Source organism: Populus alba, chromosome 13, assembly GCF_005239225.2.
Source record: "Populus alba chromosome 13, ASM523922v2, whole genome shotgun sequence".
NCBI lineage: Eukaryota > Viridiplantae > Streptophyta > Magnoliopsida > Malpighiales > Salicaceae > Populus > Populus alba.
In genome coordinates, this window is record NC_133296.1 from 13,863,418 (window position 1) to 13,890,009 (window position 26,592).

Sequence of the window (26,592 nt, forward strand, 5' to 3'; positions counted from 1 at the left end):
AACATTATATATAGCTAAAAGAGATCAGTGTTCTACTGTGGACTGCATTGTGCAGTCCACAGTAAAAAACTGATCCCTGCTGTTTTTTTTTTTTTTGCCTTTTTTTTTAAGTTTTTTTTCTTCATTTTTTCTTTCTTTTTTTAATGGATATTTTTAATTTTTTTTTAATGTTAAATTTTTTTGTATCTCAAACTTTTATAACACGTATTCCAGGTTTAACGGGTTAACCCAGAATTTTTTTTTTATGATTTTTTTTTAATTTTTTTGTTTAATTAATTATGGGTTAACCTGTCAATTTTTTTTCTATGCAATTATCAAACTTTTATGATGCGAATCCCAGGTTTGACGGGTTAACTTGGTTTGAGGGTTAACCCAATTAATTCAATTTTTTTTTTACTTTTTGCTTTTCTTTTTCTTCATTTTTTTATTTGTTTTTTTTTAAATTTTTTTTGTTAATATTAAATTTTTTTCTATCTCAAACTTTTATAACACGCATTCCAGGTTTAACGGGTTAACTCAAAAAGTTTTTTTTTCTGGTTTTTTTTTAATTCATTTTTTTATTTTCACAGTAAAACACTAATTTCTTAGGCTTTTTTTTTTAAAGTTGTCTTAGTTTTTTTAGTTTTTTTTTTTATGTTTTTTGGGATTTTTTTTTGCTTCTTCCTTTGTTTTTTTTTTTTTTAACAAAATTTTTTTGTTTAATTTAGTTTATTTAGTTGTCGGATTTTTATAACACGTTTACTAGATTTAACGGGTTAGCTTGGTTTGACAAGTTAAAATAGAATATATTTTTTTTGCTTTTTATTCTTTTTAATTAATTTTTTTCATTTAGTTTAGTTTGTTAATGTTAAATTTATTTCTATTTAGTTATTAGACTTTCATGACACATATCCCGAGTTTCACCGGTTAACCTGGTTTCACGGGTGAACCCAGTTAATTCCGGGTTGACCCGTCAATTTTTATTATTATTATTATTTTTATAGATGTTTTTGTTTAATTTAGTTTGTTAATGTTAAATTTTTTTTATTTAGTTATCAGACTTTCATGACACAGATCCTGGGTTTAATGGGTTAGCATGGTTTGACGAGGTAACCCAGATTTTTTTTTCTTTTTAATTAATTAATTTTTATTTAGTTTAGTTTGTTAATGTTCACTTTTTTTTTTATTTAGTTACCGGACATTCATGACACGGATCCTGGGTTAACTTGGTTTTGACAAGTTAACCTGAAATTTTTTTTGCTTTTTTTTTTTTAATTATTTTTTTTTCATTTAGTTTAGTTTGTTAATGTTAGATTTCTTTATATTTAGTTTTTTTTTTCTTTTTAGAAGTTTTTTTTTTTTTCTTTTTTCTTTTTAATTATTTTATTTAATTAATTTAGTTTATTAATATTAAATTTTTTTCTAAGTAGTTTTTGGCTGATACCTTTAGTTTTTTTTTTTTTTTTTTTTTTATGCCTTTGACTGTGGACTGCACATTGCAATTCATAGTGAAAGGCCAATGCTTTTTTTTGTTTTTAATTATTTTTTTCATTTAATTTAAATTGTTAATGTTAAATTTTTTCTATTTAGTTATCAAACTTTCATTACACAGATTCCGGGTTTGACATGTTAACCTGATTTGACGAATTAGCCCAGTTAATTCTGGTTCTGTCAATTGTTTTTTTTTCAATAACGGGTTAACCTTAAGGGTTTTGTTTTAACTAATGTTCTTACTAATCTATTTAATTTATGACGAACACCTTGCTAGCTAGACCCACATTCAATGCTATTGGATCAAGTTTAATGTATTATTATGCATTACTCTTGGATCAGGCGATGTAACCAAAACTGAGACTCTTACTCTTAGACTATTTTTAAAATGCCAAAAATAATTGATCCGCAACATCGCGCGGGGCATGTAACTAGTCTGAGCTTTTTTAAATCTGTCAAGTCGAACCAAATCAAAAGTTTTTAATTTAAAAGAAATATCTAACTTTGCATCGTAACATGAAAAATAATCTAATATCTAAGAATCACACACATAGCAGTCATTTAAATTTCGGTTGCATTATATAAATAAATTCTATTTGCTTAAAAGATTTCGACGCAAAGAAACCCATCTATAATCTCATTTCCAATGATTTTTATTGATACCCATCAAAAACAGATTTGGGCTTTTGTATTCATGAACGGGCTACCGAAAATGACTTAAAATCAACGAAACCCTCAAGCTCCTTTATAAGTTCCACTCTCTTTCAAACCCTATTAGCCGTCTCCTCCTCCCCCCCTCTCCCCCAACAGATCAAGCTCCAACAATGGTAACTCTCAAAACCATAGCTTTCAACTACATAACGCGTCAAACTGTTTCCTGGATTCCATTATATTATAATTAAAAAGCTACGATTTTTATCGAAATTTCTTCCCCCCCCCCCCCGCTTAAACTAGGAATTAAGTAGTGATTATGTTATTTTTTTGGATTTGTAGAAATTGGTTTGTGCTAATTTGTTTGTTTCTGTTGTTGTTTGAATAGGCCTATGCGAAGGCTCAGAAATCTAAGGCTTACTCCAAGAGGTTTCAAGTCAAGTTTAAGAGAAGAAGAGGTAAAGATTGTCACTTTTTTGTTTATTAGATATAGTGTGTTGATAAAGTTCGTCTGCTTTAATGTTTTTTGTTGTTTTTTCTTGCTTTATTGAAAGTGAATGGGAATTGTTTGTTGTAGAGGGGAAGACTGACTACAGGGCTAGGATTCGACTGATTAATCAGGACAAGAACAAGTACAATACGCCCAAGTATCGATTTGTTGTCCGATTTGTATCCTTTGTATGTTTTTTAACGTGTTGTGATATATATATATATATATATATATATATATTATTACTGTGTTTTTTTTGCTGGTTAGCCACCTTTTCTTGGGTTCTTTATTTACTGTATTTGGTAACTGTTGAAGTAGAATACTGGGTATCTTAAGGGGGCCAATCTGCATTTTCTTTTAAATATGGGTATGAATTGTGCATGGTGTTGACATGAAATGAGTCCTTTTGTCTCTGAATTGCACCATTAGGTCTTAATATAGTGGCATGTGAATGTACTTGCATGAAAGTCTGTTTACTTTATAGGTGTAGGTGTCTGCTCCTGCTCAACATGGAATGTGGAAAAGAACTTCATGTCTTAGATTGTGTTTTATAGGTTTGGCTCCTTAACATCTTGTATTTAGAGCAACAAGGACATTGTTGCACAAATAACATCAGCTAGCATTACTGGAGATACTGTTCTTGCTTCTGCTTATGCTCATGAACTTCCTCGATATGGGCTTGAAGTTGGTCTTACAAACTATGCAGCAGGTAATTATTTAGCTGAGAACTATGAGCTTCCTCAATATGTGAGCTTCCTTGATACACACATGGCTCTAACCTTTTGCTTATTTGGAAACCGATTAGCTTACTGTACCGGACTTCTCTTGGCTCGCCGCGTGTTGAAAATGCTTGAGATGGATGAGGAATATGAGGGCAATGTTGAGGTATACTCTCAGGATAAAGGATCCTTCTTCATTGATGAAACTGACTTTATTCTTTTTTATCATACTATTTACTTAAAAAAATGAGTGTTCCAAGAAGTTTTTGACTAAGATCTTGGGTATTAGGCCACTGGCGAGGATTTCTCAGTTGAACCAGCTGACACCAGGAGGCCATTTCGTGCCCTACTTGATGTTGGGTTAGTAAGAACTACAACTGGAAATCGTGTCTTTGGTGCTCTCAAGGTATATTAAGATATTCTATCCAAACCCCCCTTTTTTCATAATTTGTGTTCTGTGATAAAATATTTTATCACTATAGTATAATATTTATTTAAAGATTTCATGCAGTCAATTTTGTCAATTATGTGGAAGATGTGTAAATGCATTTATACTTGAAATATTTCGTGCCCTACTTGATGTTGGGTTAGTAAGAACTACAACTGGAAATCGTGTCTTTGGTGCTCTCAAGGTATATTAAGATATTCTATCCAAACCCCCCTTTTTCATAATTTGTGTTCTGAGAGTGTTCTGTGATAAAATATTTTATCACTATAGTATAATATTTATTTAAAGATTTCATGCAGTCAATTTTGTCAATTATGTGGAAGATGTGTAAATGCATTTATACTTGAAATATTGCTCTCATTGGTTTTATTTGATTAGAAGTTGCAGTTGACATTTTCAGTATACCATCCATTTTGATGGATTGACCTTTGTATTCCTTTCCATGAAGTAAATATTTTATGCGCTTGGCTGTGCTTTTTGTATTTGTAGTTCAGGATATTCATTTAGTCTCTTTGAATTTCATTGTTATACATGTGAGTGCACAACATCATTTATTCGTGGTCGTGGAATCGTGCCTTTGATGTTTTTCATTTAACTAATTTGTGCTGTTTGCTGTTATAGGGAGCTCTTGATGGTGGTTTGGATATTCCTCACAGTGAAAAGAGGTTTGCTGGCTTTGGAAAGGACAATAAGCAGCTCGATGCTGAAGTTCACCGGAAATATATTTATGGTGGACATGTTGCAGCATACATGAGGGTAATACTGGCTAGTTGAAATTAACACAAACTTTTCCTTAACATGTTGTTTCAACATCATAAAATTGCGTCAATCAGAAATTGTGCTTGTATATTTTGTATTATGGTTCTTGATTGTTTAGTTTGCGTTTCTTCACCCCAGACTTTGATGGAGGATGAACCTGAGAAATACCAGACTCACTTTAGTGAGTACATCAAGAGAGAAATTGATGCTGATTGTATGGAGGCATTGTACAAGAAGGTTCATGCTGCTATTCGTGCAGATCCAACAACCAAGAAATCAGAGAAGCAGCCACCCAAGGAGCACAAGAGGTTTGTTGCTATTTTGTTGAATTCTACAATGCTTATTTTGATTTGTGTTTATATCTTCAACCAGTGTATTTACTGCAATCATCAGCCTGATTTTGCTTTGTGTATTTCACTCGTTCAGCTTCTCATGCCATTTTTGCATGGAGCTACACGTTTACACATTTTCATTAGCATTGATTTTGTTGGTGTATTCAGGTACAACTTGAAGAAGCTAACCTACGAGGAAAGGAAAGAGAAGTTGGTTGAGCGATTGAATACCTTCAACTCAGCTGCTGATGATGAAGATGACGAGTGAAAACATTCACCCATCAATTAAGCTCCGATGTCGATTTTCTGTGGCAGTCTACTACTTTGAGTTGTTACTTGAAACTTAGTTATGTCTTTAAAGTTAATTCTGTTTATTGCAGCCTTTTGTGTCGCCTGAAGTACAACAACCTTCTCAGTTTACAAGATCTTGAAATTTTTAGCTTGATATGGAATGCATTTCAATTTTGACATTGCATTTTAATACATTTGCTTTGGCTAAATGCTCTGATTGCGTTGATTGTAGTAGAAATTCAATTCCAGATCATATGCTGGTGATTAGCTGGAATGATTAGATAGAGATCCCCTACTTAATTGTTTTTAGATCCGACCAAAATCTGAGGTGCACGAATATTTATGGCTGAACTGAACAGGAGGTTCTTTTTTGGCTGAATACCAGAAAGTACAATAGAAAATTCACCATTTCAGCTGGCTAATGTGAAAGACTGGTGCTCAATGATAATCAAATGCCTAAATCTTTTAAAATAGTTGAACAACAAGTGTTAGGCGGAGCAACTCTTTTCTGAGACTAATGTTAATTTAGTGCATCGGCGAAATCTACCGAGGAATAGAGGGTGAGTCCTCAAGTGTTTGAAAGGTGTTTTTTAATTAAGATTTGTTTTATTATTTTTAATTAAGATTGATTTGAAAAAATAAATATTTGATAAAAAATATAGTTGAAATTGAAATTGAAATTGAATAAAAAATAATTTAATGTATTTGATTAAGAATGTTTTTGAAATTAAAGTTTAAAATATAAATATAGATATTAATATTGATGATTTTTAATTAAAATATTGTAGATTTAACTATTGTTATTATTTCATGAAATAAATAATACTTTATATAAATTATTTTTTTTATTCCATTAAACCATTTACAATTCCGTATCAAAATTCATTCGACAAGAATTACAGTTTTATAATTTTTTAAGCGTACAATAAAATTAAATTAAATAATATCAGAAATAAAATTGTTTTGATATTACAGTGCGAATAAATTTAATTCATTTTACACTATTTTTTTTGGAAAAAAATAATTTGGTTACATGACAATGTAAGTAAATTTAATTCATTCTAAATTAGTTTTTTTTTTTTTAAATACATACAAAAAATAAACACACTAAAAAAAAATTATTCACATAAACAGTACAAGTGAATTACACTCTGCATGTAAATACTGAATTTCAAAAAGTAGACAAGAGCTGCTTCACCAAATTCACACCAAATTTGCGTGCAAAACATAAATTTATATGTACCACCAAAATTAAATTGTGTTTTGATATAACTAAATATAATGTTTTCTATAATTGCTTCAAATATAGAAGCAACAATGCACGGACTCTAAATATCGTAACTATGTCAATTAGCTCTTAGAAATTGATCCCCAACTGAAGAATTATACTGTGGTGCCAATTTTAAGCCCCCCTTATTTTGTTGTTTTTATTAGCGGATGGCCACAAGCCAGAGCAATACAGCATGATATCAAAGCTATAAAAACAGCAACAAAATGGGTCCACATAAAGCACAACAATGAAGCTTATCTAGTATCATCCAATGGATATCCATTTCCCAATACAACTAGAGCTCAAAATACTATCCACCTATGGTTTCATGCCATGTCACGATTGACCTGATAAATTTGTCTGTCCACTTTTTCTGTTTTCTATTCAGACAATCCCCTGAGATAGAATCATGGCTCATTCACTTTACATAACACCAGCTACCACGGCAAGACCTACTCCAAATCTAAGAAGACATCTCCTGTTCCATCCCCAGGGTTTCAAAGAGTGAGGGCTTGCCATGGAGATTCCAAGCCATTTTCAGATAACAAACTTGTCCATCGCAGGTGGGTATCTTTCTTTTGATTTAGGTCATAGTATAATGTTGATGAATCTATGTTTTCTGTATACAACGAGCTATGATGAATCTGGTGTAATGACTTCCAAATTACATGCACCTGTAATTGAATACTCCAGACATGAGTTTGCTAATATGTTTAGCCAAATGTGATGGGGGTTCCTGCCTTCATGATGCAGGACAATAGCATTGGGCTTGGCTGGTGCTCTGACGGGCTTGAACATCGGTGGCTGGAATGCAAATGCAGCAGCCAAAAGGCCACCGCCTCCACCACCAGGGGAGAAAAAGGACCCTAGTATAAGCGGTTTGCAAGCAAAAGTACTAGCTAGCAAGAAGAGGAAAGAAGCTATGAAAGAAGAGGTGGCCAGATTAAGAGAGAAAGGAAAGGCAGTAAACGAACCATCTGAATAGCAATATAAAATTGCCCACTTTTGTAATTGTTTAACATTCCTCTACAAAATTTTCCGAGTCGAGAGGAAAATGTGAACTCTAAATAATATTATTTAGCATGTTTGAGTTGAAAGGTCACCATGTAGTATATTGTATGTAGTAAATAGCTCTATAAGAAAATTGAAAGACGAGAAGAAAAACGAAAGAGGCAAATTTCTTAGCATAACAGAAACAGATGATTAGAGGGGGAAAGGCAAAGAGTCTTTCCTCTTCCCATCAACACGAAAATAACAGCAACAAATTATTGATGTAGCAATGTCTATGGCATGGCCAGTAAACATACTAGCTAAGGTCCACAAAAAGCACGAGGTAGAGACGACGTGAAAAGAAAAATAACAAAAGGGACTAATTAAACTGAAGGAAATTTAGGAGGATGGACACTTGAATTTTTCAGCAACCTTCCTATTGCATTCATTGAGCAAGATCTCCACAGCAACAGGAATGTCCAATTTGATGAGGCCCAAGAGATCAGCTCTGACTCTAGTGCAAAGGCAAACAGCAGCTTCCAGATCAACAAGGCCATCAATGAGGCTGCAGCAAGTGGCCTTCTCTTTTTCACCGATTACAACTTTCGCCAAGTTCAGTACATTCGCACATGCTTGCAACTTTAAGGTATCTCTAGGGCAAGTGCTCTTTGATTTTGGTGGTTTGACCTTTGGTGTTGTTGATGGTGATGGCTGATGTTTAGGGCCTTCAGGGTTTCCTTGGCAATCACTAGAACTCACCAAAGTGAAGAGCAGAATGCTGAGGGAGAGGAAAAGGGCGGTGGAGGCTAGTGCTCTTGAAGCCATGTCTGAGCTCTAAAATGCAAGCTATACTGATGGCTCAAGAGCTAGAGAATTTGAATGGTGGTGGTGGGAAATAGAGAAGTGGGGGGAGCAATTTATAGGAGGAGATCAAACACAACCTGGCTTTTAAAAATCCTTAGCATGAATCATGCAGAAGGGATAATTGGAACCAATAATTTTGCATGACCTAGCTTTGCAGGGTGGAAGATAAGGATCTTTGCTCTATCTTTTCAGTATTGATTAGTTGTCTTACACATGCAATAAAATTTCTTTCTCTAATAATTTTCGAAGTACGAGTTTCCATGTGGGGGTATTCAAAGGAAATCATTCTGTATCATATTTCATCGATTTTGCATATGAATATTTGGATCTGAGAACGCAAGTTGAATGTCTTACATGCACAGTTTTAGTTTTTTATTGTTTGTTTTTTGTTTTGTTCATTCATTGATAATTAAGGATCTTCGTTCTCTTGTGCTGTAAAAATCAGAAACATAGCAGTAAGCTTCAAGTTTGTACTTAGCCAAGGCTGGGTTTTGATTAACTCACTTCCCCTGCAAATAATTCACATTTGCATAAAACCAGCAGGAAAATATCTGGCTTCCCTACCCAATAAATCTAATCTAAAAAATCAATTACAGCTAGTTTTCCTTTCTTGATTTCATGGTCAAGTGGTATGTATTCTCACGTCCAGTTTCGTGCTCCGTGATCGGAGATCAAAGAAGTGTTTGATTGCTGTTTCAAGACAAAAAAAGACAGCAATGAATGAACTCATAACATTACAAATCCGCAGTGCACTTGGCATGTGCTGCTCGTCAGATCAAGAGGGAAGTCTCTAACAAGCCAAAGAGATTCCCATGTGGATCTTTATGCTTTTTGTGTATTATTTGATGGTAATTTTTCTTTACCTTGGTTCTGAACATAATTTTGGAATGGATTTATGTTCAACCTGAACCATCTTTGATCAGTAGATAACCTATTGACCACTTCATTTGCTCCGGTTGTGCTAAGTGGCCGTGTCAAGGGCCATGAACGAGCCTTTGGGGCTAATCAGGAGACTTACAGTTGATAATCTTTGATTATGTAAGACTCGAAAGACCTCAGATGGTCAGAGTCAAACTCATAATCAATACTCTTTTTATTTTTTATTTATTTATATATATATTTCCATTCCTCCCCTGGTGCTCCTCGTCCTATGCTCTTGAGGAGCTTGAGAGAGTATATGAGCGCTGTGCTGCTAAACAAATTCCTATGGCAGTAGCCAATCCAGATTTTGTGACAGTTGAAGCTAAAGACTTGCGCGTTATACCTGGTAAAGATGGAGTCACCTTATTCTCCTGTTTACAGAATCCATAATCAGAAATGATTCTTCATGTGAATGGGAGCTTAGCATGGCGGTCTCGATGGAGACGTGGTTCTGCTTAAATGTTTAGTTTCTAAGAACTTAAAAGTGTCTGGTTTAGTTCCAAAAACCCCAAGACCCCCAATCCAAACAGAATCAAGGAACACCTCCAATGGTTCTTGTGGGATTAGAGATGCCATGCATGAAATCTTTATTAAAATTCCCTTGAAGATGTTTCTTGTTAATCTAGCAGAACTGGTGTTCTGGAGGATCTTTTCTCCCCCATAGCCATAAACCCAATGTTCTACGATGAACTGGACAAATTACACGCGACTGCCACTGTCTGATACATGATTTTCTCCTAAAACTTCATAGTGGTTTGATTATTTGTGATCAATTTCTCAAGACAATAAGAACAGCAAGCAGTTCTCTGGTTATGGCTTGAATAATATTATAAATCAAGGCGATGGTTACCCTCTGTGCTAATTCCCAGTTTCTCACCTCGTATGTATGGATAAACTGAGAAACAGGTGTCACTTTTCTCAATGGCTTTCATGTTTTAGTTTATTTTCAACTTGTAAGAAAAGCACAAAAACTCAAGAAAATAGAGAGATTTCTTCTGTTTACTCTCGTGATACAACTTGTGCCTTCTTTGTTAGGTGCATTGGCTGCCAGCATGTAATGTCAGAAAATTATTTTAATTTAAAGATTGATTTTTTAAAAATAGTCTTATATTATTAAAATAAAATGAAAATAATAAGATTCGAGATAATTTATTAATATTAAGAAAAATATGTTTTAAAATATTTGTTGATATCAGTCCTTGAATCAAAAGTAAATAAAAACAATAATCAAGAATTCATGTGGGACAAGATATTTTATTTACGTGCAAGTGTTTTTTTCACATTAGGATTTGTAAATACTGTCAATTTTAGTGAATAACTATTTTTCTAAAAAAAAAAAAAAAAAACAGGTTATAAACTGGGTGTCATTGAAAAACATTGGACAAAACAAGGTATTAATTAAATGAATTTAAAACATAGGATACCTTTAATTTTTGGTAAATGAGGTTTTAAAAAAAATTGAGCAGTTCTTATCATACTATCAAACGGAGCCTTATAACAGAGGGAGACGGAGATCTAAAAATAAATAAATTAACAGAGTTATTTGACTGGTAAGAAGAAATAACGCAACCCTTAAAAATAAAATGAAATAAATTAACTACACAACTTTTAATAATAATAATATATATAAAAAAAAAAATTTGTCAAAGATTGCACTCCCAAGAGTAGTGCGCAACCAGATTTTCATTTCTTTATCATTCAAGAGTTTTTGATAAATAATTTAAAAGTTTTGATAAATAATTTAAAAGTTTGATTTAGTTATTTAAAAAATATTTTTTAATTTTAAAAAAATTATTTTTAATATCAATACATTAAAATGATTCGAAAACACCAAAAAAATATTAAATTAAAATAAAAAGAAAATAAAAAAAATTTAATCTTTTTTAAAAACACTTTTAAAATACAAAAATAAATAAGATTACCTTTTTTTTAAAAGCCATCACTTTAAGGTTGAATTGGTTAGATATAACTATTTTTTTTTTTTTAATTTGTTTGAGATAACGATCATGTTGTATTGTGTTTCTTTATCATTTGATTTGCCTTTTTTTACCGACGGATTTTTTTTTTTCCACGTTTTCAGCTTAGGAACAAATTTGATCATTTAAGTATACGATTGCTGGGTTTCATCAAACCAAAATTATTAAATCCAGTTTAATCATTATCTTAACTCAAAACTTAGATCTTATGTTAGGCAAGTTTACTTGAGTTAATACAAAAGAATGTAATTTTTAATTTTTTTTTTAAATTAAAACCACATTATTTTAGAATTGTTTGTCATCCAGCATATTGCCACATGCACTCTTGATGATAGCTCGAAGAGCCATACCCGGTTTGCTAAATGGTAGTAAAGTTTCTGCTGACAAATCCTCTTCTTTGGGTGGGTACAGTTAAGAATATTGAAAATGGCACCCCAGAGAAACTCCATGCCAGAGAAAAGTACAAAATAAAATAAAATAAAATAAAAGTTGAAAGAAGTTAAATAACAAATTTACCTAAGCAATCTGATCATCTCCACATAACTTTACTAATCTGATGTTCGGTCTAGAGAGCTATATGTGCAAAAAAGATGACCTGCAATTCTTGCAAACCAGTTGATGTCAGTGTCAGGGATGTTTAGTCAGAAACTGCAGTGATTTTTCAAGACCTGCCTAGCAAGATCAAATGCTCCACTGTTTTTGTATATTAAATGCAAATTATAAGCAGCTTCTCTGCGCAGGTCACAGTAACCTGGTTTCATGTTTTCCATTTCTGAATTCTCATTCAGAAGTTTCGGAATGGGGTAATCCTTCTCGCAAGCTGCAAGCACCTTTTCATAATATGAAGCTGCTAGAGACACTAGTCCAACATGATGATAGGCACGGGCGATATTATATAATGCCTCCTGCAAGGTGCAGATATAGTAATTTAGCACACCATTTTACAAACAAAAATCCATGAAAGCGGAAACTAGATTGATCATATATTGCTTTCAATAATCCAAGCATTTGTGCACACAAGTGATTAGCAGCCAGAGTTGCTAGTATTCAAGCGCCACAAGAAAATACAGAAACTTCAACAGAATAATAGCGGCAGAAAAAGTGCATTCAAGGTGAAGGTCTATAATAGTAGATGAAAAGAACAACTTGACACAGTTTAGCAACTCTCTCAGTAGCCTGACAGTTGAAGGACGATGCACGTTCGAATCTAATGTTAGGAAACGCCCACGATCTAAAAGGTGGCTTTATTAGGGAGAGAAAAAAAAGTTTTGGTAACCATTCAGTTCTTTAAAATCCCCCTAACCACCCAAAACACAAGGGCATGTGTGATATTCATGTACCGACAAACATTATTAATTTTTTATACATTAATCAAAAGATCACTGAAATGCATGCAAGGTAATAGAGCCCAACAAAATCTAGAAGATAGTAGCAGATCGTATATGTATAAAACAATGGAAGCTCTATGGTAACTCAGCTGTGGGCAAGTAGGAAAATGGAATTAGGGGCTAAAATTAAGTTGTGATGAAAAACAGAAATAACAAGCAACAAATACATAATTGAATCAATGGCCAACAAACATTGAAACTGATGCCAGGAATCCAACTGCTGCATTAGGTCCATTAGAAATAGCTTCAAGATCATGACTAAAGCTTTTGCAATTTGGTTGTCAATGATTTTAATTGGAAACTAACCCAATTTCAGCAGGTTTGAAAAATCAACCATTATTTGACTAACGGATTAAAATTAATTGCATGGACATATTAATAATCAAGCAAGATCATATTAAAGGAACACCAATTTATTGTGCATACAAGATCATGTGGGCGCATGTAAAAGGCTAATTGTTGTGTTAGGTCCAGTTCTGTTTTCCTTCCCCTATATACAGCAATATAGATGCTTTAATAATAAGAAATGGTATGAAACTGTGTCAGTAACTTCATTTACATTCTTTGACCTCCTTTTCACCAACGGATTCTACAATACCAATTTTTTTTTTTTTTATCAAGACATGAAGAAATTTTAGTCAATCTCAAGCAGGTATTAAAAGTGTCAAACCCACAAAAAGCAAGAATGACATAAAGTAACTAAAATCAAGTACAAACGACAATAAACCATACCTGGCTATTCTCTGTTAGCTGTAAATTATTATAGAGGAATGCCAAGCCTTGTGCAAGACACTGGTGCTTATTTTGGAGTCTAAATCCAAGGGTCAAGTTGATCAAGGCAGTTCCTGAAGATGGAAAACAAAATAAATTGAAAATAAAAATATCATCTATCACTGTATAATCTAATAATACTGCAAGTATAAACAAATTGTCAAACAAAAATAGAAGAAAGCCTTACCCGCACACAGATTAATTAGAGGACATTCTGGCATCAGTTTATAAGCTTCTAGGTATTCTCTTGCAGCATCTTGATGATGGCTGAGCATGGTAAACTGATGAGCAGAAATGACTATAGGTGGAACACACCTTTTATGTTTGTTTCGCATGTAACGTAGAAATTTGGCATGCTTTGAGTGGCTCTTTCCCAATCTATGATATCATAAGAAATCCATGAATGAACAACAAGATGTAAACAAAAATGCATGTGGTCGTATAAATGAACAAACTCCAGCTTGGGATTTCGTGTTTTCAGGCTGTGTGAAATACCATGCGAACGTTAAGGTCACTAAGTCCTATGTCCACAAGCAAAAAGAAGGAAAACAAAAGGAATGAAACTGAAACAAACCTTTTCCTTTTGTTTGGCAAGTGAGATGATAGGTAAACATCAGTCAAAGTACACAGATAGTATGCCAGAGAGGCACTAGTAAGCACAAGCTTAGGGAGATTCAAGACGTATGTTTCAATCAACATATATTAAAAATTGCATGTGTGATTTGATAGACTAAAATTACATAGTCAAGAACTTTCTAGTATTGTGAGAATTTGAGAGCAATTTGTGAAGATAATCAAGAATAAGTGCATCTATTTGTACATCACCACTTTATTATACCAGATTCCACAAATTTTCCAGCATCCTGTTTCATGTTCCATATGAAATAAGAAAATGGTAAACACGGTGGAGGAAATTAACATTAAGATATAAAAATAATAATCACCTTGAGGTTATTTTGTAATAACAGTTCCAGGCAGCAATGCTGTGCGGCTGTTTCTGAATAGCAGATCTTACATAATCAAAACCATGTTTAGGATCCGTGGCGTTAAAAGATATTTCTGAGAAAACAAATACTCAGCTTCAGTTAAACCCCAAAAACCTGCAGAATTTTATTTTTTGATGGAAAAGCAGACTTGAATGGTTTTCATGATGGCACCAAAGAAAATGAAATGCAGAAGAGAGGGGAAAAGAAAAAAAAAACTAGTAAGAGTTAAGTGGAGGGGTGTTTGTGTGAGTTGGGGCACGGCAGGGGGGGGGGGGGTTTACATCTTTCTAGGACTGAAACTTACGAGCTAAAAGAGACTGAAGTTGCTCCTCCCTATCACCAGGCAGCTTATCAGAAACCAATCTCAGGGTGAGATTTATAATCTCCAGAGCTTCAGAATATCTTTGCAACGATTGCAATGCCTTGCACAACTATGTACCAAACCAAGAGAGAGCTAACTATCAGAAAGCAAAAGAATATCCACAGGTGACTTTATTCAGCATGAGTGGAATTCCTTAACAATGTTTCTAAAACAAACTGCAAGTGCAAATTCAATAAGTTTCAAGTAAATGAATAAATAAATCAATCAAAATAAAAAATAAGGAATAGATGAATAAAAATAAAGGAAAAAAAATACAGACATCTATAATAAGATCATGATGCGTTTCGTCCTTCAAAAAATCATGCAGAGGAGAAACTCTGTTTTCTAGCTGTAACCACGAAAAAGAGAATTATATATCAGCTCATCCGGCCCAAGTGACAAGTACTTGCCGGTAAATTGAATAACTAAGCTTGGGCAAGTCATACAAAAATCAGTTGCACTTTACCAGAGATTCATCATCTGAATAGTCACTAGGCAAATCAATACCAGCAGCTTTATCAGCTGCTTTCTGTTCTTCCTTCTTTTGAAGCAACTTTCTTGCTCTGCAAGCTCTCAATCTAGTTCCATACATCCATCAGTGAATGGTTAATTAGCTACTCCCATCAGCATGATAAGAAGGTAAAAGCAAATACAAACACAACCATCCCTATTTATGGTCCAAGTATTAAATAAACAATGCTGAAATGCTGTGTAAAATTAAAAATAGCAATAAGAATCTGAAAGTAAACAATAAATTTCCGTACTTTAACTTCTGAGCCCAAGCTAAGATAATCTAACCAATTGAACAGGTCTTTTTCTTAATTGTCTGCCTATTTATCTCACAGACCCATCACTGACCCCATGCATGAAAAAACTATACGTTTACCAGCATCCACTATCTTCTAAATATGAAAGATTTTGTTTCTACTCTTTCACCAAGATCCAAACCTTTTGCTTTGATTTTCATGTAATCTTGATTTGTGATTTTACTAATGTTGTTTCTTATTTCTGTGCTTCACCTTGTACTGTCCACCTTCACTCAACCTCACCAGTGCCTAAAATAAACCTATCAAAAAAGGAGAAACCAGCTATAAAACCTAGTGCATGCACTTGAATTATGATAGTTGCCATCTAGACTTTAACATTAATTCGTAATCATTATCTACCTATGAGTACCACATGCTTTGTCAGAAATGGCACATGATAAAAAGACTACAACTCTGATGATGATATAGCAGCAGTCCAAACAGACCCAAAAATAAATAAAATCCAAAGGCAAAGCAATGCCTTGCAAACATTGTTACAGACACCAAGAAAAACAAAAAGGTGCGTTCACCATTCTAGCAACTTGAAAGCATAAAAAAGGCATCAACTCAGACCAACACCACTTCTATGTATAGCATAATTCTCCCCAACCTATTCGATCCACTAAGCAATCTTATATATATATATATATATAAACTATTCAACTAAACAATGTTTGAGCAAGTTCAGGCTTCTGAATCCTTTGGATATACTGTGAAAACACCCTTATCATCATGAGTCACTTCTAGGAGATGAATTACTATATTCTTGCTGCCTCCAAACATGTCTTCTGATGAGAAAAATTTAATCTCATGTTGAGACAACTCTTTCAAAAACCAAAAAAAAAGTACACTACTAAATATGGATGCCAAGATGACGAACTCGAACAAAGATTAGAGGTACAGAAACCCAAACTATGCGCTGAAAGTTTTGTTTTTGTTTTTGTTTTTTTTTTTTTTTTTTTGGGGGGGGGGGTTTGTGCATAGCAAAATCAAAACTCACAGATCTGATTTAGATGCCAGTGGTCTCACTTCTCCAAAAACATCATCATTTTCCTGAACATTCAGAATACTGATTCTTTCACGCAGAACACTTATTGTCAGCCTTTTCTTCACCTAATGTTAGACAAGAATCAATCAGTCCACACTTGCAGAGAAAATGGTGTCTACAAACTAGAACGAAAATTAAACATGGACATATTCAATGAGTACGGCTGCATGTGTTCTCAGCTACTTTAGCCCAGTGCAGACCATTAATGAACCCATAAATGCAGATAATGATTCTAACTTCCAATGCTAAAATGCATTGGCTTGCAGGTTGTAAATACATTTGAGGAGTTATGAAGTCAGGTTCTCAAGGAAGTGCACATATTGCATAAAATAGTGATAAAACAACTTCCACAGCCCTGTCACTGATAAGAAAATATTAAAAATATGTTTAAACATCTGAGTGCAGATGGTGAATCAAGCCAAGATCGGATAGATTAGACCTTCTGTGAAGACTAGTAGACATCTAGAAGAAAGGAGTCAGAGGGACAAAGAGTTAATGTTACAGGTTTCTTATATTGTATGGCATTAAAATTACCTTTGGACGAAGGGTTTTTACATAGAGTGACTCACGGACCAAGGGTGATATTGTATTAACAAAGTCTTCAAGCATCCCTTTGGCTTTATATATGTGGCAAAGCTTTAGTTTTATTTTCCCATCAAGCCACCATGGGTTTTGCATGTAGGAATTAGAATTGAGAGAATCTGCATATATAAAACATGAGATAAAGAAGGATAATTAGTGCTTTCCCAAAAGTGAACTATTTTGAAGTAAAGAGTAAAACGTATCAAAACAATGTTACCCAAATCTTTGGGAGGAGAAAGCAAAGAAATAGCCTCATCTTCTTTAGCATCTTCAAGGATGAGCGACGCCAAAGCCACTCGGGCATCAATGCTATCTTTGAGCATGGGCAAAGCTGAAGAGTGAAATTGATCAGCCAAAAAACTTGCTTAACTGCCAAGAGTGCAGCTTAAAAGAGAAATAATGAAAGGCCAAATATCTGAATCCATATTATATATGCAAATTCCACTACCAAAGAATGCATCAAACTGTGCCATCACAAAAGGTTTGGAGACAATTCTTCCAATTGAACATCAGCACAAAATCCTTGACCCAAAACTCATATCAACTAACATTCCTCCTAGTCCAGAGGCCATTTTTGTTGCATGGTTCAAGCCATTTAACTTCAACCAATGATATTGCTAGTGCACCTTCAACATATCTCATCCCTATCATCAACAAATCGACTCACTCTTTAGCATGTGCATTCACATACCTATGCTGCACAAGGCAAAATCTTTCCGATTACCATAACTCTTGTTCATCCTCAAATCATATAGCCTTCATTTCCTTAATAATGCATTTAGCTTATTTTCTATTTGCTTAACTCTTATTTTGACAGAAAATTTATTGACAAAGTTAAAAGTCAAAAGAAATTGTAGGAAGCAGAACAAGACACTGTCTGAATGAGAAAACCAAAAACTACAAAACCATTTCTGACTGATATCAAAATTTTAGGTGTACTCCAATTGATCTAAATTTTGGATAAAGAACTAAAAGCCTCTGACAAGGAATGCCATGAAAATGCCAAGACAATGACTCTATCCCACAACTAATGCATCAATGGATATTGTTTTTAGAAATTTCTTGAATTTTTCCACCGTACACAAGCACCAAGACACCACAAAGATGACATAATTCCGTAGCATTTTGTGAGGCAGAGTGATTTCATGAATAAAATCACCTCTTTTAACAACTCCCATGTTATCCCTCAACATGAACTGAGCATAAACATATCTATCACATTCTTTTTGACCCTGCTCAAGTTTTGAGATAAAAATGTTTTGACAAACAATTAAGTTCAGAATGTTCATGGAATGAGTGCACAAGGGAGGAGAAATAGACTGGACCAACAAAAACAAAACATGGCCCCAGTGACCAGTCATACATTATATCAAATAAATCATCATCCTATTATTAAGGGCTGCATTTACAACATCTTCCTACATATTACTTCAACCATTTGGACACCTCATAGCATTTTCAGGGCCTTTGAATCTTCTAGCAAGCATGACTAAATTTCCTACAGTTGGTTCCAAGATAAAAATAAAAATTCTTTATAGGTTGTTCCTTCGAAGTTAAAGTAATCACATAAACTGCGAATCATTTAATAAGGCTCATCAATCTGATATGAGGATTTTTTGAACAAACAATTCCAAGGAACATGATATCCCCTCTTTCTACACCAGCTGATTCTGCCAATTAATTCAGTCATTCTAGCAAGTGAATCTTGTCCTTTCAAACTTCGTTTATACATTTACTTGCATGGTAGATTTATAATTCACAGAGAACTTGGACACTGGATGACTAGAAAGGAAAAACTCTTCTCCTTGTACACATATAAATACCAAATAAACAAAATAACACAACAATAAAAATCAAGTGGGGGTCTTGAAATATGGATTCAGATCATCATGAATCAGTTCACACAACCTAGTTCAACACGAAAAGTCCTAGTTCAAGCACAAGAGAAACAGCATCCTGAAACAACAAAGCTGTATCAACCACAGAAAACTCTCTTTGGGGAAAAAAAAGAAAAAAAAGAAAGAGGGGTGAGATAGAAAATGTATGGTGAAATACAATTCCAACAAAAATAAAATCTGTATTTCTTGTGAGATGATGTTACCTTTGTAGAAAAACATAATTGCTTTTGCACGATCATTCAAGGATAAGTAACACTGAGCAATTTTCACATGGATTTCGCCCTCCTATAGAGGAAAATGCAATATAAAGATCAACATGAGTGTGGATCAACAATTAAATCTGCATACAATGTGTGTGCGTGTGCGTGTGCATGTGCATGTTCAAAGATGCTTTTGTTATTTCTCAATCATTTGGCTCAGTAATTAAAAAATGTTGAAAGCTTTATCAAAACAACCACCAGAAGTGTGAGAAGAACAGGAGAGAAGCCAGTTCATCATTCTTGCATAAATTTTTCAGTAATATAGCCATGCAGTTGTGGATGGGAATAAGCATTCCACTACATATGAGACCAAACAAAGACAAGAATGACTAATTGGTGTAGCCGTGTAGGAAGGAGTTCTGTCTTTTATTCCTGTTATTTTATTTTATTTTTTTGCCAAAATTGTATCTCTGATGGAAACTTGGTTAACTTCCTATCAGTTTGTATGAATAACATAAAGAAGCTGGCAGGTTGTTCTATTAACAGATTGGCTCTAAACAGGTAATTGAACGGTTCACACTTTTACAGTACAAAAATAGCATTTCAAAAGTATAAAAGGCAGAGCAAATATATTTACTAGTTCATTTATGTCTTCTGTTTAAATGTGATCACGAGAGCATTCACTTGGTTACAAAACAAGCTCTTTTAATCAAGATCATCACAAGTGTATGCTGTGCTTAAAATGATACCAAGATCATCGCAAGCATATGTTGTGCTTAACATGATCACAAGTGTCTTTAAAACTAAATTAAAATGAAGGCAATGCACATTTTTTCTATGCAAATCAAATATAGAGGAATTTTAGAATTTCCCCTTACATTGTCAGCTCCAACATTCAACTCCAGCATATGATAATACTTCAACGCAGAGTGAAAACACTCAGTACTCATAAATGCGTCAGCAACTTTAGTAATGAATTCAGGATGAATGGAGAAATTCTCCTGTTGTAGTGCACTAAAGTGAATCTAAAAATCAAGAAAAAGGAATCAGTAGCAAGAAGAATACATATGCTCCAAACCATTAAAACTACAATCGCACCCAATTGGATTAAAATGGCCGTATTACGGTTGACAAGATTAAAAATGTGGTATGAAAGAAAGAGATTGTAAAAATGTCTTTCACAATACAGATATATAAATACTTAAGCAAATAAAATAGCTTCTGTGGTAGAACTAGAACAAGTTATCAAGGCCTCCAAAACATCTATATCTTTCTAACAGGATCGAAATAAGTAACCCAGATACTTGAATGGCTTCAATTGTCAAATTCTTAAAATTGTATTTTGCAGCTATTTCTTAAATAACATACCAAAAAAAAATGAAATCAGAAGTTTAGAAAATTAGCACAAGAGACTGATCAAGATTTAACAAGAAAATTTCATCAAGTATTATGCCAAACAAATGAACCCTAAATCTTCCAAGTTATAGAGATGTTTGTTATTTTAGATTCCAAAAAGCGTGAAGATTTTATTAGGTTTCCATTGTTGAGCCTAGCCAGATAAATGCAATGGCTGGTTAAAAAGAAACAATTTATTAAAAAGTAAAAATTAGCAAACTGATTGACATGAGACACAATCCCGTTATCTGCCAGCAGATGCTTTGAGAAGTGATAAAGTTGGAATATTATGGATTATAAGGGTTTGGGATTGTAATGATAGAATTCAACATTTGATATTCTAAAGCAACAAACCTCTGCCTTCTCAATATTTCCCAGGAAAACATGGCAGATTCCTGCTTTAATCATTAATTCCAAAGGCAGTTCTTTTCCTGAATAGTAGATCATCTGAGCATGCTCAATATGCTGAAGAGCATTATTATGTGCATCAATTTCCATGAATACATCAGCCAGCAAAATGATTACACTTAAATCAGCTTCAGATGGATGACCCTTGAGATAATCTTCCAAAATGCCTACACATCGTTTAATCTGACCGCAATTGAGGTACATCTGAACAGAAAGAAAGAAACAAATGAACTCCTAAAAACCGACTACAAAAAATAATGAGACAAGCTGAGCTGGTCATAAAAAGTTTTCACGGAAAAGAAAATAGACAAATAAAAAATGTGGAACCAGAAAAAGAGAATGCTACAGAAATAATAAGAGGAAACAGCCATAGCCACTCCTTTTACATGGAAATATTTGTACATTTAACATTTCCAATCCAGGAAAATGCTGTGCAAGTAAAAACTAAGCCGAATGACAAGAAAACACAGTAACTGACAAAGGCTTCTGGTAAAATAATTGAAGAGCACCATTAATGGGTATTTGTTATCAGCTCTACAATGATTATCTGTGAAGAAAAATTTTCATTGTGTGCCATGGTGAACTGAAGGTCTATGAAACGAGTCTTTTTGTGGAAAACATTTTACACTAAGGGTGAGGATCACAAATGAAACCTCAAACATAAAAAAAAGTTATATTAAGTAGCTGCTCTCACAACCACACCTATTTGCATTTGGTCGCATGAAACCTAATTATCAATAGACCAAAGTAATTTTCAAAGACAAGAAAAAAATAAAAGAAAACATAAAAATGTTACTTAAAAACCTAACTATACTTGAATAAGTGAAGTCTCACTAGGTCACCACATCAAATTAAGACTGATGAGATAAACTTCTTTACCCTCTCAGATTGGTTTTGTATTAACACATATCTAAGTAACTTGGTGTAATGAAACCGAAACATCCTTCTTAATTCCTTCTCCAGTTATTCTATGAGAATCCATTATGTCTCTTCAATGTGGACCACCAAGAAAAACAAAATTAGATAGGAAGTAAGCATTATAACAATCTTTCAATAACATAGTCTAGCTGCTATTTGTTCTTTCCTCATGATTGCTAATATTCATAACCTACTCTAATGACCTTATTGCAAAGAACTAGAGCTCAAGGGCTACCACATTGCTATAGCTAATTAAAACAAACCAAATAATCGGATTACAATTGCACATGTAAACATAATTATATTGAATAAAGGGATTATGAACAAAGCTGAAAGAAAACCTTTGCAGCTGTCTTTATTGCTTCAACATCCTCAGGACAGATTCGAACGATTTGTTCATATGACTCAGCAGCTCTTTGATGATCTCCAAGTTCATCATAAAATAATGCATGAAGGGATCTTAGACTAATATCATCAGGATCAGCACTTATAGCTTTAGATAGGCACTTCCATGCTCGAGCTATGTCTCCTTGTTCTCTGCAATGTATTCAACAAACATAAGAACCATAATGAGGAGAAACCAAATTTAGTTAACTTTACAGCATGCCCATGATGTTCTAAATAATGATTGAATCTATAAGGCTCTGCTCAATGCTATCTGTGGAATGTTTGAGGAGGAAAGGTATATTCAGGCAATTTTGTGACCAACAGTAAATAGGATAAATAGTGAAAGGGAAATGATTCCTGGCTGGTGCTGTTCACTACCTTAATACAACATAAATAGTCTCCACTGGCTTCTATAGGAACTGAGCCTTTATGGATCCTGTAAGTTTATGCTTCTATTATAATATTTTTGTACAAAAAGTTTTTGCTAATTATTCAAGCAAGCAAGCAACTGATTATTTTTTTCATAACAAGGATTTAATATTTGAACATGAATAAACAGATTAGAAAAGTCATCTTCCCATCTTAACGACGACACAAAATAATTCACTTATAAAGACTACTTGATCCAGTGTAGATTCTTACAGGAAATTCTTTTCATAAATGTAAGTTATTTGTGAATTCAAGTTCAAATCAGCAAATAAGGAATCTCAATAGCTATGTGTACCAATCAAAATTTGAACCAGGTGAAATTACCAACTAGCAGCAAGTTCAGTCTCAAATAAACCTACACAGCCATCCAGAATTCCTGATAAGCTGATGAGGAGCAGCAAGTACAGTCTGAAAATGTGAACTTGGAAAAATCACCGAGTAGCAGCAAGTACAGTTTGAAAACTAAAACTCAGACAGCCACTCAGAATTCCAAGTAAGCTGAATGAGGTGCAAATTTCCAAAACTTAAAGAGCAGTGATCTAGATCAAGCATATACTATCAATTGAATTCAGTTTACTGCAATGCATTCAGAGCACCATCAAGAAAAGATATTGGTCATATCAAATTCAAAAGACCACATGATAATGTCAAATTTAAGAGAGCTTACACGTGCCAGCTAAAAAGTAGTTTCCACAAAGATGAATCTTTCGGTCTCAGAAATGCAGCAATCCTATAAAATTTCATGGCTTTTTCAGTATTTCCAAGGGCTTTATGGACAAGTCCAAGTGTATGGTATGAGTCAGCCACTAGCGGTGCTCGTTTAACAACCTCACTCAAAACTGTTAAAGCCTGAAACCAAGATGAATTGATAAAGTAGAAACATATAGCTTTAGGTAAAAAGATAAGAGTTTATATGAAAAATTGAATCTAGCAACAAAATCAACATGCAGAAGCCTGATCTTGTAATCTCAATTTATCTCTCCCCCTTCTAACTGATCCCTTTATTTTCCCACCAATTATCATTATCAAACATATTTCATTAATAAGAACTTTCTAAATATCACATTCCCAATCAATTTGAATTTATTACAAAAAATTTATATATGACAAGTACCAATGTATACAAAAGATAGAATGTAAAGTCATGACTGACCTGCTGAATATTTCATTTCCCAACCAATTTAAATCTATTGAAAGTAATCCATATATGCCAAGGGCGAGCTTATAGACAGATTGACTGCAAAGTTATGGTTGACCTACTGAATTTTTCATTTCTCAACCAATTTAAATCTCTTATTCAGTAATTCATATGGCCACTATCAAGCACATAGAGCCACCAACTGCAACTTCAAGTTTAACCTACCAAAACTGCATTGTAGCAACAGAAGTTAAGATTGATAAAGCACCTTTACCTCTTCATAATTACCATGAGCATAGTGAAGAGTAGCATCACCCAACATCCGTGTAATTTCAGGGCTAAGTTTGTTTTTTGATCCCTTCCGCCTGCCTCTTCTCTTGGGCTGCATAAAGGTACAGGATAAGAACAACACGAAAAACACGTAATAAACAGAAAACAGACACTATTAATGCATACATATAGCATAAGTAAAACCAAGTGGATTGATGTCAACACACATCAAATTCAATGAATGCCACACGTGAGTTTGAACCATCCAAGCTGATTTTAAATAGGAATAATACCATAAAACCTTAACAAGCAGCAACATTGATTAAGGTTATACTCCTATCAAAAAAGCACATGCAGAACACTTAACTCTCGCCAACCACTAAAAAAAACAAAACAATGTGGACTACTTTGCCTAAAGTAATTCTCTAATATTAGCTAAAGAATGAATTCAATTGTGCACATGCTTCTAATTCAATAAACACAACCACATAAAACAATTCACACCTAGGTAAAAACTAATTATAGCAATCAACCCTGAAACAAATGCCATACCATTCGTCGTCGTCTCTTTTTTCGCATACCAAAATTCATTATCTCCTCTATTTCAGCCAAGCTAGCTCCAGTCATGTCCTCTTGCCTTGCCTTCTTCGCTGACCCTTCACTATCCTCATCATTTAAACAACAAGAAATAATAAGCACATCCACAACACAGCACAACCAAAACTATGTTCTCAAGAAACTAATAAAAAAGAAGAAGCACAATGCGAAGTAAAGCAGGCAAATAGTTATTGTAACTAACCCCTTGGCATCAGCTAGTGTTTTTCGTTTTTTCTCGGCAAGAGCTTCATATTCAAATTGTTGATTTTGTTCCATTGAATCCAAAGCATTTTCTTCATCATCATCATCATCATCATCATCTTCTTCCTCTCCATCGTCATCACTATATTCTCCTTCTTCGTTTTCATCTTCTTCCTCTTCTTCTGTGCTTCCATCCAAGGCAGATTCCAATGCCTTTTCAAATTCATCGATTTCACTTCCTTTCGATTCCATTACAATAAACCTAAAAATAAAAAAGAAATGCCACGAGGCAAGGAAATTCATTACCAATACTCTGAAAGACATTGGGAATATTGTTCCCCGTGCTATTTTGAAAGAAAAGAAAAGGGTGGTCAAGAATAAACAATGAACTGTTTTGCACCTCCATTTTACAGAGTTTAGCAATTTAGCATTCCAGCAAAATCTCAGAGGAAAAAAAGCAAACACTAAGAGAGCAGCCAAAGAAAGAAAGAAAATAAACCTTGTGAAGAAACCAATCAAGCAGAGAGCAAACCACAGCTGGAGAACTCTCTCTCAGACACCACAGAAACAAAACCAAGAACCCCAGAAAACTCCTGCACAGTCCAACAAATAGAAGAAAAGGTGACCAGAAAACGCAAATAACATAATCAAAACCCACACCAGCAACGAAGGCAATGAAAGTAAGAAAAACAAAAAACAAAAAGAAGAACAAAATCCTAAGACAAAGATAGAGGTTCACCCGAGATAAAAATTCAAGGAAAAATAGTTTATATACCCAAATTTAGCGTGCGCAATGAAGTCCTGGGCCACGAATGTGAAAACGCTGGCTTAAAAGAAAATAAAACAGGAGGCCGAATGACAGAAGAGTAAAAAAAACAAAGGCTGTCAAGTGAATAAAAACACAGGAGCAAAACACGAACAGAAACAAAAGGCAATCCAGAAACCACATAAACAAAAAAGAAAAAGTTGCATACTAAATTACCAGCACCAACCCTTAGACGACCAAGCTTTTTGATCCAACGACACAACAGAAAGAGGGAGAGAGCGATGGGTGTGAAGTGGTTTGAGAGAGAGAAGTGCGCTGGGGTTTTTTTGCTTTAATTTGGGAGGAAGCGGAGTTAAATAAGCTAGTATTTATATTCCATTAAAACTCATAAAATAAAATTGATGTAAATTCGCGGCTTTGCATGATCATACCGAATTTACGCCGATAAGAGCTAATTTTATTAGTTTTTGATTTTTTTTTTTTTGAAATATGGTTATTTTTTTAAAATATTTTTATATTAAAATATATTAAATTGATATTTTTATTTTGTAAAAATTATTTTTAAGATCAGCACATCAAAATAATTCAAAATTTAAAAATTTAAAATTTAAAATTTTTATTTTAAATTTTTTGGAAACACGGGTTGACCCGTATTTCCAAACAATCTCTTAAATATTAAATATTGATTATAAATTGGTAATTTTAACAATTTTAAATTAAGGATTTGATGAAATCAAATTGTAAGAAGACAAATATAGTTAGAATCATAATTAATAAACTTGGTTTGGAGCAGTGGATTGACCCAAAACCTGCTAACCCATGGTCTTGAGAAGGTTTTAAAGTAGGTAAAACTAGAAGCTTG

General features: G+C 33.7%; 3 protein-coding genes across 8 annotated transcripts; 1 reads left to right on the plus strand and 2 right to left on the minus strand.

The window, feature by feature from the left end:
• The first annotated feature begins 2,211 nt into the window (after window positions 1-2,211).
• Window positions 2,212-5,350, plus strand: LOC118050366 (large ribosomal subunit protein uL18-like). The gene is made up of 9 exons (XM_035060698.1): window positions 2,212-2,297; window positions 2,510-2,579; window positions 2,699-2,790; window positions 3,194-3,320; window positions 3,417-3,496; window positions 3,620-3,736; window positions 4,400-4,534; window positions 4,676-4,845; window positions 5,038-5,350. The coding sequence occupies exons 1-9, from the start codon at window positions 2,295-2,297 to the stop codon at window positions 5,135-5,137; spliced, it is 894 nt and encodes a 297-aa protein (XP_034916589.1). The 5' UTR covers window positions 2,212-2,294; the 3' UTR covers window positions 5,138-5,350.
• Window positions 5,351-7,819: 2,469 nt separating this feature from the next.
• Window positions 7,820-8,245, minus strand: LOC118050367 (14 kDa proline-rich protein DC2.15). Its single transcript, XM_035060699.2, has one exon. It carries the CDS (start codon window positions 8,243-8,245, stop codon window positions 7,820-7,822), a length of 426 nt encoding a protein of 141 aa, XP_034916590.1.
• Window positions 8,246-11,629: 3,384 nt separating this feature from the next.
• Window positions 11,630-26,088, minus strand: LOC118050368 (uncharacterized). Of its 6 annotated transcripts, none has more exons than XM_035060703.2 (21): window positions 25,939-26,088; window positions 25,740-25,791; window positions 25,464-25,557; window positions 24,966-25,226; window positions 24,719-24,827; window positions 24,171-24,278; window positions 23,426-23,607; window positions 22,284-22,479; window positions 20,971-21,228; window positions 20,100-20,246; window positions 19,225-19,306; window positions 17,341-17,454; window positions 17,076-17,242; window positions 16,494-16,606; window positions 15,154-15,265; window positions 14,968-15,036; window positions 14,631-14,757; window positions 14,285-14,399; window positions 13,528-13,718; window positions 13,302-13,414; window positions 11,630-12,086 (listed from the first exon to the last, which is right to left on the minus strand). In XM_035060703.2, exons 4-21 carry the CDS (start codon window positions 25,214-25,216, stop codon window positions 11,823-11,825), a joined length of 2,718 nt encoding a protein of 905 aa, XP_034916594.1. In that variant the 5' UTR covers window positions 25,217-25,226; window positions 25,464-25,557; window positions 25,740-25,791; window positions 25,939-26,088; the 3' UTR covers window positions 11,630-11,822. The 6 variants fall into 6 exon arrangements, with proteins under 6 accessions (XP_034916594.1, XP_034916592.1, XP_034916593.1 ...); XM_035060701.2 differs by having other exon boundaries at window positions 25,947-26,079; XM_035060702.2 differs by having other exon boundaries at window positions 25,740-25,787; window positions 25,939-26,079.
• Between the last annotated feature and the right edge of the window lie 504 nt (window positions 26,089-26,592).